The 14,015-nt window shown below is 48.9% G+C and overlaps 1 protein-coding gene across 4 annotated transcripts in view; it reads left to right on the top strand.

Moving 5' to 3' along the window:
* The window catches only part of SUSD6 (sushi domain containing 6), an 89,886-nt gene extending 76,260 nt beyond the window's left edge, over nucleotides 1-13,626 (top strand). For all 4 annotated transcript variants that reach the window (XM_032849404.1, XM_032849405.1, XM_032849406.1 and 1 more), the window contains 4 exons: nucleotides 5,528-5,725; nucleotides 6,907-7,045; nucleotides 10,562-10,989; nucleotides 13,108-13,626. In XM_032849404.1, coding sequence (XP_032705295.1) covers nucleotides 5,528-5,725; nucleotides 6,907-7,045; nucleotides 10,562-10,989; nucleotides 13,108-13,133 — 791 coding nt within the window. In that variant the 3' untranslated portion in view covers nucleotides 13,134-13,626. The remainder of the gene's footprint in view (nucleotides 1-5,527; nucleotides 5,726-6,906; nucleotides 7,046-10,561; nucleotides 10,990-13,107) is intronic.
* Nucleotides 13,627-14,015: the final 389 nt, after the last annotated feature.

Genomic DNA, 14,015 nt, shown 5'->3' with positions numbered 1-14,015 from the left:
TGTGTGAGCTAGCCTTTTCACACTATAGGATGACTTGTCCCATCACATACAGAGTAGCAGAACGTTCCAGAAGCTTGGGCTTAGTGTGTCGGGACAAGCCGCAGTACGGCACGCAGGAATGAGAGTCATTTACAAATGTGTGATCTGTGGCAGATTTCTCAACTCAGCTGAGCCCCATTGTTCTTAGGAAATAATATAGCACCTGCTTCATGTTAAGAGACAGCTCACAAGAGTGCGTGGCACATGTAATAGGCTATCTGTTTGCAGTAATTATTACTTTCCTTGTTTTATGTCAAAAAAGAAAAAAAAAAAAACAAAACACCAGACTGCACATCTCAACACCTTTTTGTCTGTTTTTGCCTTGATTTTTCTCCGGCTCCTCAGTACCCAGGGCTTCCTTCATATCTGCTGCATCACCTCTTATCTCCTACCCTGGCGCGTGGCTCTGGACCCTCCCCACAGCGTTCCCATCCCCAGACATCTCCTCTGACTCTCAGACACAGACTCTCCTCCACGATCTCTGCCGTACAGGCTCCCAGCCCCATATGGCTACTGAGAGCTTGAAGTGTGGCTAGTCTGACTTGAGATGGGCTGTAAGTGTGGACTTAATAATGAAAAAAAATTAAATATCTCATTAATATATTTGTGTATCGATCACATGTTGAGATGTAATCACTAATGTATTTTTTATATAGTAGGTTAAATAAAATAGATTATTAAAATTCATTTCATGTGTTTCCTTTTACTTTTTCAATGTGGCCAGCAGAAAATTTTTAATTTCCTATGTGGCTACATTATATTTCTGTTGGACAGTGCTGTGCTAGATATGTGGTGTCCATCTGGTCCTTCCTCCCCTCCTTATTTTTTTGATCCTGTTTCTCTTTGCCCTGGGGTCTCACCTTCCTCCGGTTGCCACCAGTGCTCGGATGAGTAAGAGGTGTCAGGCTAGTAGAAAAGCTAACCTTTTAACACTTCCTTCTTTGATTTACATTAGAGTTGGATACATGTGAGTCTGTCTTCTCTAAATTATAAACCTTTTGTGGGTCACAAAAGGCTGTCACATGGTCCTGTGACATGGGTGACCCTCCTAGGGTGGCTTGTGGGGAGAGGCGAGCTCCAGTCCTTTGATGGAATCACAACCAAATAGGGACATTTACAGTACTGCTTCGAGTGGTGTCCCTGATGATTGCAGCTGCTGGGTTTGTGTGCTGGGTTTGGGGCAGCCTTTTTCTTGTCCCCTGAATTCCCAGGAAAACTTTTCTCTGGCCATCCTTTCTTTGGATACCTTGATTAAGCAGCTACTTCTCTGTGCTCAATTTTATTCTCAATGTTACTCCTCTGATTTAGTCTAAAGCATTATTTCAAACCTGGAAGTGAACACCGACAGTTTCTTAAGCCCTCAGTCCCAGTGTTTGGGAGTAGGATGTTTTCTTGAGAACTGCCATCAGCCAGAAACCTCTTTTGTTGAGTCTTCTTAAAATGCATGTCTTTTTCCCCTCCTCAGGCTGGCGGTAGTGCTGCTTCCTCCCTACACTGCCCTTTGCAGGGGCTCAAGTGCTTGTTCAGTTTGTTAAACTGAACAGTTTGATCCTAGGCCCCTCCCTGGAGCTCTCTTTGATTTGCTTGTTACAGAATCTTACAGAGTTTGCTTTGTTTATTGCCTCTTCCTCCTCCTCCTAAGAGGCTGGTCCCCACAACAACAAAAACAAAACCCATTTAGAAGGGCTGATGGAGGGTTCTTGTTTTCTACCGAGTGTTTGAGGCTACAGTGACTTGGAGTGGAAGATCAGCCAGCTTCCTCTGCGTCTACAGCATCTGTCCCCTCCCCAGCCGGTTGGATGGCCTTTCCCTGAATGACTACTGTGCGCCAGGCACTCTGCAGCCCCTGAAGAATTACCTCTCTGCTTCCTGTGCTCACTGGAGGCCTAAGTGGCTGTAGGAGATAATGGAAAGCAGAGAAGGAAGCTAAGGAGAATTAATTGATTTTTTTCCTGTAAAATTTCTATCTTCTGGCTTTCTTGCTCTTTTAAAAATTACGCAGCTTTGCCAAATCAGATGAGTTCATTGTCTTCTTGCGGTTGAGAACAGAGCTTGAAATTCCTTCTGTGGACCAAGGGTTGTTAGAGAGAGAGCCTGATGCATAGAGTAAGTCAGCCTCCTGCCCAGAAGGGTGGCTTCCAGAAGACTCTGGATGATTATTTGCTCTTCCTGATGTTCTTCCCTTTCTTGTTAACCCTGGCATCACTGAGAGGGTCCTCTGGAACCTCTGCTCTTTGCCATGACTCTCCTGCTCTGATGTTTGACTGGGCAGCAGGGCAATATTTTTTTCTTGTGTTCCTGGTGTCTTAAAATGACCTTGCCTCCACCTACCCACCCCTTTTCGTTTTTACTTCTGCAGCCTCCTTACTTCCTTGGACCCGGGACAGCCTCTTTGCAATGCTGAGCCCGATGCATTTAGCTTGTCGCCTTTGTCTGACCGTCATAGGAAACATAAAATAAGTGCGTGCACTTAACCTTACCATGCTAGCATTGCTCTACTGTTGACTTACTCTAAGGCTCCCTCAAGCTCTGTCGGTCTTTGATCAGATTCAGCTTCTCTTGTAATTCTGCCCTCTCAAGACCCCTCAAAACTCCCTTTGTCCTTTGAACATAGTACAAACACCTGTTGCAGTCAAGGCCCTCTGCAAGATGGTTTCATTGCTTGTCACTTTTTTCTGGATTTTGTTGTATTATGCAACCTAGCTAACTAGGGCTGCTTGATATTATCTAGGCTTTACCTTTACTTTCCTATCTCTCTGCATTTGCTTAAACCTTCTTCTGATGAGATAAAGCTCCGCTTGAAATGCTGCCCCCTTCCTGAACCTCATCTACTCTATCCCGTGTAAGATGTGTTCTCTCCTGCATTGTGCTCCCTGTCTTGTGGCACTAATCATGTTCTTTGAGGTGTATTAGAATATCTGTTTGTGGAGTATCTTTGGAAGAATATGAAAGAAATGGGTGCAGTGCCTTCAAAGAGAGGAACTGAGTGACTCAGAGGCAGGAGAGGGTTTACATATCATGTGTATGTATTTCCTACGATTTTTTTTCCTTGTAAAATTATTATTTACATAACAAAGACCCACTCTAAAAAAACACTGAGGGGTACGCATATAACCTCAGAGAGGGGAAAATGTCCTTTAGACACAAAACCCAGAAGCCATAAAGAAAACAACTTTTAAAATATATGTGTATACTTGTCATATCCTTATTTGGCTCCAGGTACCTGAAGTGCTTATCTTTTTTAACCTTTTTCAGAGTGTAGCACAATGACCTCTACGTAATAATAAATACTAGTTGAATTGAAATGAAATGAAATTGCAAGTCACTTCATTGTAGACCTCATTCTTTTTCGCTGATCCAATGAGTGCTCGGTGGTCTCCAGGGTTCCTCGCAAAGATTCGTGCAGATGTGGGCTTTATGGGCAGGAATATCAGCAAAGCTGGAATGGCTTCAGAATGAGCCGTTCTTCCTCTGAGACCACCTTTCCCAGCGTGCTGGACCTGTGAGTGGGTCCTGCCTGCTTCACGGAGCTGCCCTGCAGTGCTCAGCTTTAATTATGCTTCGGAAATGCCCCAATTAGACACAGTGCTAGGAGAGCCTGGGATCTGTGGCAGGCTTGTTGCCCTGAACAAAAGAAGGAAAATGTAAAGAGTAAAGCCATTTGTAGAGGTTTCTTTGGAAATCCAGTTGGCCAGCTTCTTTGAACCAGTTGGCTAGAGTTGGAGGAGGCATCAGAAGGAGTGTGGTGGGTCTGTCCTCCTCCTGTTCAAGACTTTGGGTGAGGTGGGTGAGGTGGGTGGCGTGGGAAGAATCTGGAGAAGGCGTGTCCCTGGTTTATTTAGTCTCATCTGTTAGTTTCAGAGAACAGAGAAGCTGTCCACACCTCTCCTGTGGATCCCCGGGCCACCCACCCCGGCCTTGTCTTCTAGTGAATCTTTGCAAATGAGTCTTTTCTCCCCACCTCAGCAATAAGCCACTTGTAGGCAGGGAGCTATCAGCTCTTCTTTGACGTGACCACCCCCCACCCCCACGCCTGGCTGGCAGTCAGTTTGCTTACTAGCAGTTTGCAGGTTGAAGGGAAGTGGTATTTGGTGAGAGACTGTGAGGGCATCTGTGTGCGAGGGAGCGGTGGGCAGGCCAGTGAACAGGATGGGACACAGTCAGACTCCAGGTCTGTTAGAGGAAGTGGGGAAAAAAAAACCCAGAAAAACCAGCAGTTCTTATTTTCATACCGATGTTCTTGTGATAGTCAGGATAGGGGCAGGGTATCCGTCAGCAAAATCAGATGTACTTTGGAAACCTCTATCTTTTTTTTTTAAGCATTTAAAAAATATTTTTATTTATTTATTTGACAGAGAGCGATCACAAGTAGGCAGATAGGCTGGCAGAGAGGGGGAAGCAGGCTCTCTGCTGAGCATAGAGCCCAATGCGGGGCCTAATCCCAGGACCCTGAGATCATGACCTGAAGGCAGAGGCTTAACCCACTGAGCCACCCTGGCGCCCCCCCTTTATCTTTCTTGTATTAGTATGGCTTTTGGAAAGTTGAAGTTCATGGTACCCGGCCATCCTGCCTGCACATCTTCTCCCGCAGGCCAGCCTTCCAAACAGCACTTCCTTTTGTGCCCCTGCTGTGTCCCTCCTATTATAGCTAGGGACACCCCCCAATCCATTCTGTAGCATCTCTCCAGGATTGGAAGGGCAGGCCATGGCATCAGAGTCCCCTTCTTCTCCAGCTGCTCTGACAGAGTCGACTGGGTAGGTCTGCCCTTACACACTGCCTTATGCTTGGCTACAAGTCCTTCAGCTTCTGTGGGCCAGTGTGCTCATCCACAAAGGGTGTGATGATTCCCTTCTCCTGGAGCTGTCAGCATAAACAAGATGGGAGGGGAAGGTATTTCTAAAGCTAAGTAGTCCTCCCTGAACAAAACATGTGGCTTTTACTGTGGGACAGAGACAAGTGCTGGCAGTGACTCCTCCAGTCAGAAGGTGGGGGCTTGAGAGGGGGCCCAGGAATCCATCAGATATCCCCTCTCAGGCCATGAAGGCACATTTTTATCACACAGTGGACTCCTCGCTCGTATTGATGCTGGAAACAGGGGTAATGTGTCTCCTGCCCAGGCTGACCGTATTTTACCACCTTTCACTCTGATTCTTTGTGTGTCCCAGTAGGTTTTATCAAAACCATATTATGTGCTAGATCTCTGTGAGTTCACAACTTTGTCAGAGTCTGTCACTCCCTTATGGATGCAGTCCTCTCCAGGCACGTGCCAAGGGAAAGGGGCAATGTTGCAAGCAGCCAGACTTTCCCTTTGGCCAGCGTGCTTCCCTGTGTCCTTGGCAACCTGAATTTCCAGAGTTTGGCCAACAGCCTTTCCAAGGGAATGGCTCTTGGTTCCTCCTGTGGAACTATCCGGCTCACCGTCGTGGACGGGATTCCCACTGGAACACCCCAGCACTATAGCACCGTGCATTCTCTCTGTCTTTGCAGTGTGTTCGCTGCCCCCAGAGCCAGAGAATGGTGGCTACATCTGCCACCCCCGGCCTTGCAGAGACCCCCTGAACGCGGGCAGCGTCATTGAGTACCTGTGTGCCGAAGGCTACATGTTGAAAGGCGACTACAAGTACCTGACCTGTAAGAATGGAGAGTGGAAGCCAGCCATGGAGATCAGCTGCCGCCTCAATGAGGGTCAGTCTGGCAGATGGGAAGGGGGGCTGCTGGGGTTCTGCTTCCTGTAAACTGACAGGCAGCGGTGCCCACTTCCTCCAGAGCACCTGTGCCATGGGGCAGTATAGCTCCTTTGATGCCCTGCGGCCTCCCTTCCTTGGGATTTCATGTCTTTGTGCAGGACATCTGGGGTTGCTGGTGTGTGTCCTGCTGCATTTCAGCTGAGCCACCGAGGGGCTCTGAGCTTTACTGAGGCATCTGTTCTGCTGTGTGAAGTCCCTTTGATGCTCAGCATCTCCTGTTCACCCAGCCAAGTGCTGGTGACCTTTGACCATGTTCTGCTAACACCTTCTGGAGTGTCTCTTTTATATTATTTTACTTTGAATGGAAATGGACTGTTTTGTTATAGAGCTACAGTCCAGCTGGACAGAAGGCCTCTCCCCCTCCTGCCTCCGCCTGTCGTGCATGACAGGAAACTCCAGCTGCCTTCAGGAAAGCGTGTCAGACAGCCATCTTTGTGCTTCACACTCGGGCCCCAAGACCATGACACCCCAGAGAAGGCTGGGGACCAGCCTGAGATTTACAGCCGAAGTCACAGGATCTTAGAACAGGGGGTTATACAGCCCCGCTCTTACTAGTTTTCCTGCCACGTGCGGGAAACATGGGCGGGACCTCAGACTGTGGAAGGCCGGGGACATGGAAGTGGTAGATGTCCACCAGCCTGATGGTCCTGAGGACAGCCTCAGAAGGGGTTCATAAAGGCCAGATCTCGGGGGGTTGGGGAAGTTAGGCGTGAGATGGCCCACACAGGTCTGAAGTGAATTTTAAAGATTTTATTTATTTGAGAGAGAATGAGTGAGAGAGAGCATGAGAGAGGAGAAGGTCGGAGGGAGAAGCAGACTCCCCAAGGAACTGGGAGCCCAGTGCGGGACTCGATCCTGGAAGTCTGGGATCATGACCTGAGCCGAAGGCAGTCGCTCAACCAACTGAGCCACCCAGGCGCCCCTGAAGTGAATTTTAGATTTAGAAACAGGATGGGGAAATGGCCCCTTTCCTTGTATGTAAACACTGTTCCGCATGTCAACTTCTAAAGTGGCCCGAGCTGTGGTACCAGGCAGGGGACCTTGGATGAGGTCAGCTGTGGGAATTTTGTGTTCTGGGCCTGGGTATAACATACTCCTGACGATGGTTTATTTCTGTAGACAAAGATGCCCACACGTCCCTGGGGGTCCCCACACTGTCCATAGTGGCTTCCACTGCCAGCTCCGTGGCGCTCATTCTCCTCCTCGTGGTGCTGTTTGTGCTGCTGCAGCCGAAGCTGAAGTCGTTCCATCACAGCAGGTGAGCCCTTGTGGGGTGGGGTCAGGGGGAGGCGAGTCACGGAGTCTGGCCTCTGACTGCACAGTGGTGCTCTCGAGACCAGCAGCCTCTTCTGCCATATGTGCCCTGGGAAAGGGGACGCCCTCCTGTGCGTTCGACTCCTGGATGTGGCTGGCCCTGTGCTTATCACTTTGCCCGCATTAGATTTATCCTCACAGGAACATTGTAGATCAGGAAGCTGAGGCACAGAGAGGTTAAGTCAAGGTCATCCCTCTAGATGATGACCGCCTGGAGAGTTAAATATGTCCAATCCCTGAACCACGTCATTTGCCCTGCATTGGTGGTTCTCAAAGTGTGGTTCCAGTGGCATTGGCATCACATGGGGACGTATTAGGCATGGAGATTTTCAGGCCCCACCCCAGACCAACTGAATGAGAAACTCGGGCTGAGACCTAGTAACTGAGTTTCTTAAGCGCTGCAGGTGATTCTGATGTGGACTCATGTTTGCGAGCCACTGCCCTGTCCCTCTAGTTCCTAATCCTGCCTGCACATAGGGGCATCTGCTGGGAGTTAAACACAAATACCAACACCTGGGCCCCTACCCCCAGACATTCTGATTAATTTGGTTTGGAGTGGGAGCCTGGCATTAGTGTTTTTTTGCTTTTTTGTTTTTTTTTTTAAACTTCCCCAGTGGTCCTAACATGCAGCTAGGATTGGGAATCACTGCACAATACTGCACTAGAAATGGGGGAGTTTTGCCTGCTTTGTTACTTTTCTTCTTCCATGAGTGCATTAGCCACAAGTCATCCTAGACTAGGTAGATGAGATGGCGGCTGGGTGGCAGATGGTCAGGGGCTGACCCTGTGTGTATCCCTTAGGAGGGACTCCTCTCCAGGGCTGTCCTGGCCTCAGGGGTTGCCTGGCGTGGCCCGGCAGCCCCTCTTTCCCCTGAGACTGGTTTGTGTGCGCTCACAGCCGTTCCTCAGGCACTTTCGCCATCCACAGGCCCAGAGGAGCAAACAAAATGGTTTTAAATAAAATGCTTCCTGGTCTGGAATTTACAGGCCAGGTCCAGGCTAAGTCCTGATGTTCTAGGTGTGATTTTTCTTTCTCCTTTTTATGTTTTGTTTGGGGGAGCAGGTTGCAGCTATTTTTTTTTTTTTTCAAGAGTTTATTTGTTTATTTGAGAGAGACAGAGATTGAGAGAACAGGTAGGGGGAGGGGCAGGGGAAGAAGCAGGCTGTCCGCAGAGCTGGGAGCCTGATTTAGGGCTCAATCCCAGGACCCTGGGAACAGGAGCGGAAGGCCTCAGTTTAGCCTTAACCCATTGAGCCCCCAGGCACCCTGCAGCTAACAACCCTGCAGGTTGTTAAACAATTAGTAAAATAAAGAGGATCTGGAGGGGACTGTTTACTTGAAAGAATCAGGTATTTCCACATAAAGTCAAGCTGATCTGCTGGTCAAGTCATTCAAATTAGGGAGTATTTTCCTCCTGTAGTTATCTGGTAAGTGTGTTAAAAGTAATGGGCTGATTTTTCCTGACTTGAGTAGAAGAATGATTTGGTTTTTAATAGGGACTCTGTTTAAATTTTGTGCTGTTGTGTACACACACTAGGTTTTTTGTTTTGTTTTGTTTTGTTTTTTTAAGATTTTATTTATTTATTTGAGAGAGAGACAGTGAGAGAAAGCATGAGCAAGGAGAAGGTCAGAGAGAGAAGCAGACTCCTCGTGGAGCTAGGAGCCCGATGCGGGACTCGATCCCGGGACTCCAGGATCATGACCTGAGCCGAAGGCAGTCGTCCAACCAACTGAGCCACCCAGGCGTCCCACACACACTAGGTTTTAAGCAAACAAACAAAAAGCATATAAGTAACAGGAGTTAAGCACATAGCAGAATGCACACTGCTTTTTCTGCCCCCTTGCCATTAGTTTCCCTTCCTTCCAGAAACCTCCATGCATTTCTGAGTACCACTTCTGTCATCCTCACAGTGTCTGCGCCATTTGAATTGGGTGCCACAGATTTTGTTTGCAGGTACAGATGAGGAAATCCAGAGCTAATAATAACAGTCCAGCCTTTTACCTTCTGTTTCTCTGACATAGTGAACTGAGAAGGACACGCATCACAGATGACTCAGTGTTCCAGGCAAACACTGACTTGGGATCTCCATCCCAAGGAAACAGTTCAGTCCAGATTGTGGAACATTCTAGGAGAAACCAGCCTGGACCCTACAAAAAGTGTCAGTGTCATGAAAGAAACTCTAGAAGAAAGGAGATGAAATAGGACTAACTGCAATGCATGATCCATAATTGGATCCTCAAAAAGAACAGACAAGACAGCAGCTGAAACATCTCTTTTGGGATAGTTAGAAAAATGTGTATTACAGTCTTGGACCGTTGTTCAATTTCAGGGCTGTAATGATGGTGCAGTTACATAGGAGATGTTCTTGGGAGGACTGTGCCAAATAATGTTTTATGAGCAAAAAAATAACATACTTTCAAAATATCGGGGGTGGGGGGATGGGGTGGAAAGTGTGTGTGTATTAAAAAGTGATCCCAAGAAAGTGAATAAATCTCATACACATCAAGCTGAATAAAAGAAGCCAGACACATGTGCACGTGTACCTGTACACATGTACACACACATTCATCATATGTCCCACTCACATCAAGATCGAAAATATGCAGAACTTAGTTGCGGTTTTGAAGGGTTCATGTTTAGGCAGTAAAACTATTGAGATAGAAAGCAAAGGAATGATTTTCGTGAAAGTTAGGATGGTGATTAATTTCTGCGTGAGGAGGTAGGAGATCAGAGGGACAGTGGGAACAAGGGTGTCTGGGGATGCTGGCAGCATTCTCTGTCTTGACCTTAGTAGGGGTTATACTCCAGTTACCTCTGGGATAAAACAAGAAGCTATATATTTTTTCTATTTTTGTGTGTTGTTTGTGTTATAATTTACATACAATTAAGTTTTTTAAAAAAGGACAAAGTAACTGAGTCAAAAGAACAAAATTCCTTAGATTTCAACTCCAGTGTCTCACAGTGTTTCTTCTCTCTCCTTTTTTTAAAAACCGCTTTTTGGAGCTTTAATTCCCATGCCATAGAGTATATCCACTTCCAGTCTTCAGACAGTATATCTACAGATAAATGTGGGCATTGTGCTCTTACTTCTACAACTGTGCTGAATGATGGCGTTATTTTTAGGTCTCTAGATTCCTAGCTTCTGTGCAGGTCGAGAGGGCTGGGTACCTGTGCCCAGAGGGTAAGAACAGAGTCTCTGGGAGCAGACGGAACTGGATTCACATCCCAGCTTCCTCCCTTACCTGCTGTGTGACTGGGCAGGTTACTTGACTTCTCTGAGCCTCATCTGAACTCTTAGTGAATCTTTCCCCGACAGGGCTCAGGTGACGGTTCAGTGGGATAAAGCACTTATAGTATGCCTGGCACACTGTACGTGCTCAGAAATGGTTGGTGCTGTTGGTGCCGTGGCATCTAGTTATGTGTTTTAATTCTTCGTCTGTCTTTTCCTTTGGCTGCAGGCGCGACCAGGGAGTATCTGGCGACCAGGTGTCCATCATGGTGGATGGAGTCCAGGTTGCGCTCCCGTCCTATGAGGAAGCTGTGTACGGCAGTTCCGGTCACTGCGTGCCACCTGCTGACCCCAGGGTGCAGATCGTGCTGTCAGAAGGGTCTGGGCCCAGTGGGAGGAACGGGCCAAGGGAGCCGCAGTTGCAGGACCAGGGGGCCTGTTCCTCTGCCAGCGGAGAGGAGGAGGCCCCGGGCCAGTCTGGACTGTGTGAAGCCTGGGGTTCTCAAGGCTCTGAGACTGTGATGGTGCATCAGGCAACCACCTCTTCCTGGGTGGCTGGCTCAGGGAACAGCCGAGTGGCATACAAAGAAGCCCCAGATTCAGAGAACAGTGACATACAAAGCCTTTTATCCCTCACATCGGAGGACTACACAGATGGTAGGTGGTCTGCACTGAGCATGAATTAGGAGCTGCTTGGGGGCCTTGTGGGGAGTGAGGAAGGATTGTGAGCCTCTCTAATAATGGGGTACTGGGGGCAAAGGAAGCTAGTACTTGGGGGGCTAGCCTATAAAATAAGGTCTCACCCTCAGCTCCTGCTGGGGCTTTGGGCTCTGTATAGGAGACTTTTGACTGTTTGTGAATCTTGATAGTTTGGAGTTTCCAAAATTATTTGTGGCTACAGGACTGTGCTAAATCAAAGGGAGGACAGCTGGTTGGAGGCGGGAGCGGGGTCTGTTCTTCTGTTATAATTTCTATGTTCCTGAAAGGCTAGGAGTGGCAAGGAGGTATGGGGTCATATTACAGTGAAAATTGGAGCTGGTCTCTTCCAGGGCGTTCAGCAGTTTCATTTGAAACAGGAGTATGCCTCTCCTGCGTGATCGTTCTCCTGCCCTATCTCAGTTAAACCTCACAGGGATCATGACAAGTAGGTGTTACTACCATTCCTACTTTACCGATGAGGAAACTGAGGCCAGAACATACGTCACTTTCCCGTTGCTTCGTGACTGAGCTGGCATTTGAAGCCGGATGGATCTGGCTCTGAAGCCTGTGTTTATAACCCACAGTGCCATGCTGCCTCGCAGGTGACTTGGGCTTCTCTGTGGCGGGCCGTCTGTAGAGGGAAATTGCCACTTCCTGACCTTTTTTTGGAACCTGAAGGGTTGAATATCAGGATTGACTCCGTCACTTTAAACTATATCTTTACATGAAACCCCAGTGTGGTTCAGGATGAGGCCTAAACCTAGCTGTTTCCCTTTGGACAGGGCGGCTTCTGCACTAACCAGGCTCCTCTGAAAGCCGGCAAGGAAACTGCCCTGGGAGTCCTGGACCCAGTTAATGTCTCAGGCTTAGAGTATCTGAAAGCAAAGAAGTTGGAAATTCTTGAATGCAGATCATGTTTAGGAGTTTCCTGAAATCAGCAGCATGCCCTTTCTCTTGATGGGATAGAGAACTAAAGAAGGGGTTGCTAGACCTGACTCTAAAGGTGGAGGCCAGTGACCCCGTGGAGAGCCAGCTGTACACGTATCATGTGTCTGCGCTTATGGACGCCTGTCCCCAGCGTACTTCTCGGCCCTCACCTTTCCTCAGGAGCCTGGACAGGGCCTGCTCGTCTCCCTTCTTCTCCTTGCTGCCTCTCTTTGTTCCATTTATTGGACAAGCATTTTTGAGAACCCGTCTACACCGGTGCTAGTTAGGTTTCTGAGAGGATGGAAAGTCTTGTGAAACCTGCTGTCTGCCTGCATGGATGGTCAGTCTTTTGGAGAGATCAGGCCTATATTTGCGAAATAACGGAACCAAGAGTTTTAGTGCCCATGTCGGAGTGAGTGGCACATAGTTTATCCAGCTCGTTGCTGGTGGACTGAGCTGTCAGGGCCTGACGGCACCATAGGAAATCAGGACCTCGAGGCATTGGTGTAACCCAGTGGACATAAAAGGAGACCAAGACCCAGAGAGGGGAGTGAGTTACTCAGTATCACACAGCTGGTGGGTGGCCTGAAGGAGGAGGTGGGACCTGAGAAGGGGTCTGCAGCCTCATAGGGTGAGATTAAGGATAAAAAGAGAAGCAACTAGACCAGCAGAGTCAAGGCAGAGAGGAGGTCCAAGGTGGGGAGACCAGAGGGGACTGAATATTCAGATTTTGTCAAGCAGGTGTAGAGGGAGAGATGAACAAGGAAGGCCTGGAGAAAGGGCGAGGGGTTTAGAGTTGTTGGAAGGGTATGCATGAGGCTTTTTTTTCCTTAAATTTTTAAATTTATTTTAGGGAGAGAGAGAAAACATGAGTGGGGGGAGAGGCAGAGGAAGAGAGAGGGAGAGGGAAAGCAGCAGACTTGCCATTGAGTGCAGAGTCCCAGTGGGGCTCAGTCTCCTGACTCTGAGATCATGACCTGAGCAGAAATCAAGAGTTGGGAGACGTTTAACTGTCAGAGCCACTCAGACGCCCCTGAGTGAAGCTTTTTATGTCTTCAGACCAGGCCTGCATGGAGACCCTGAAGTCAGGTGTGCCGCCGAGAGCCCCAGGGCGGTAACTCCTGTGCTTTCCAATCTTTCTTCCTGCAGATATCCCACTGTTGAAAGAAGCATGAGCGCTGCCATGGGCCTCTCCTCTCTGCGACGGTCCTCTCTGCCCTTCGTCCCTCTCCCTGTGGGTTTGAGCACCCTGTACTCCAGCCACCCTACCCGGATACCTGAGCCGCCACCTGTGTATCTGTGTATCTCTGTATCTCTGAGGGCCTCCACGCCCACCTTGCTGGAAACTCAAGGAAGATTCTCGCCATCTGCCTGCTGGACAGCTGGAGAAGCTGGCATTTTGCCTAGCCCGGCCTTCCCATCTGTGTCGGGGACATATTTGAATGTGCTGGACAGAACTCTTCCTCTCCCTGAGCCCTCCGGATCCCCCGCAGCCAGCTCTTTGGCGGCAGACCCCACCAGCCCGCGCGGGCCTGAGAGCCGCTGTGTTTACTTGTGCCTTCCCCCACCCCCGACCCCTCCAGTCCCCCTGTCATGCAGGCTGGTTGCTTTCCTGCAAGCCTCAGTGGCTGCACTGCTGCCCTCTGCCGCACAGGGTGCCAGGCCTGGGGGTGGCCTGGCGCCGCTGCCCTTAGCAGGAGCAGATCCAAATGTGGCTCTGATTAGGGCGAGAATGTGGGTCCCTGGCCTGCCCTTGGTTGATAACTGGTGGCACATTTCTTTGGCTGAGGATGGAGGATATGGAAAATCATGCCAAAGCTCTCCCAGCACCCAGCCGTCCAGCTCAGAGGTGCTGGATCCTGGCCGTGCTGAGTTTCCAAGAAGCATGGAGAAGATGCTGAGGGAGGGAAGGAAGGTGGCTGAGAATGAGCGTCTTCCTAATATGCAAGTCCTCACTTCCTACTTCCAGCATCGGCCTTCCTGGCCTTGGTTTTCTCTGTTTCACTGGAGTGTAAGGGGAAGTGACCTGCTGCCTCCTGGGTTGGATCCTTGGCAGT

Source organism: Lontra canadensis, unplaced genomic scaffold (assembly GCF_010015895.1).
Source record: "Lontra canadensis isolate GAN:19392208 unplaced genomic scaffold, GSC_riverotter_1.0 scaffold227, whole genome shotgun sequence".
Classification (NCBI taxonomy): domain Eukaryota; kingdom Metazoa; phylum Chordata; class Mammalia; order Carnivora; family Mustelidae; genus Lontra; species Lontra canadensis.
This window is presented reverse-complemented; position numbering and strand designations above follow the sequence as displayed.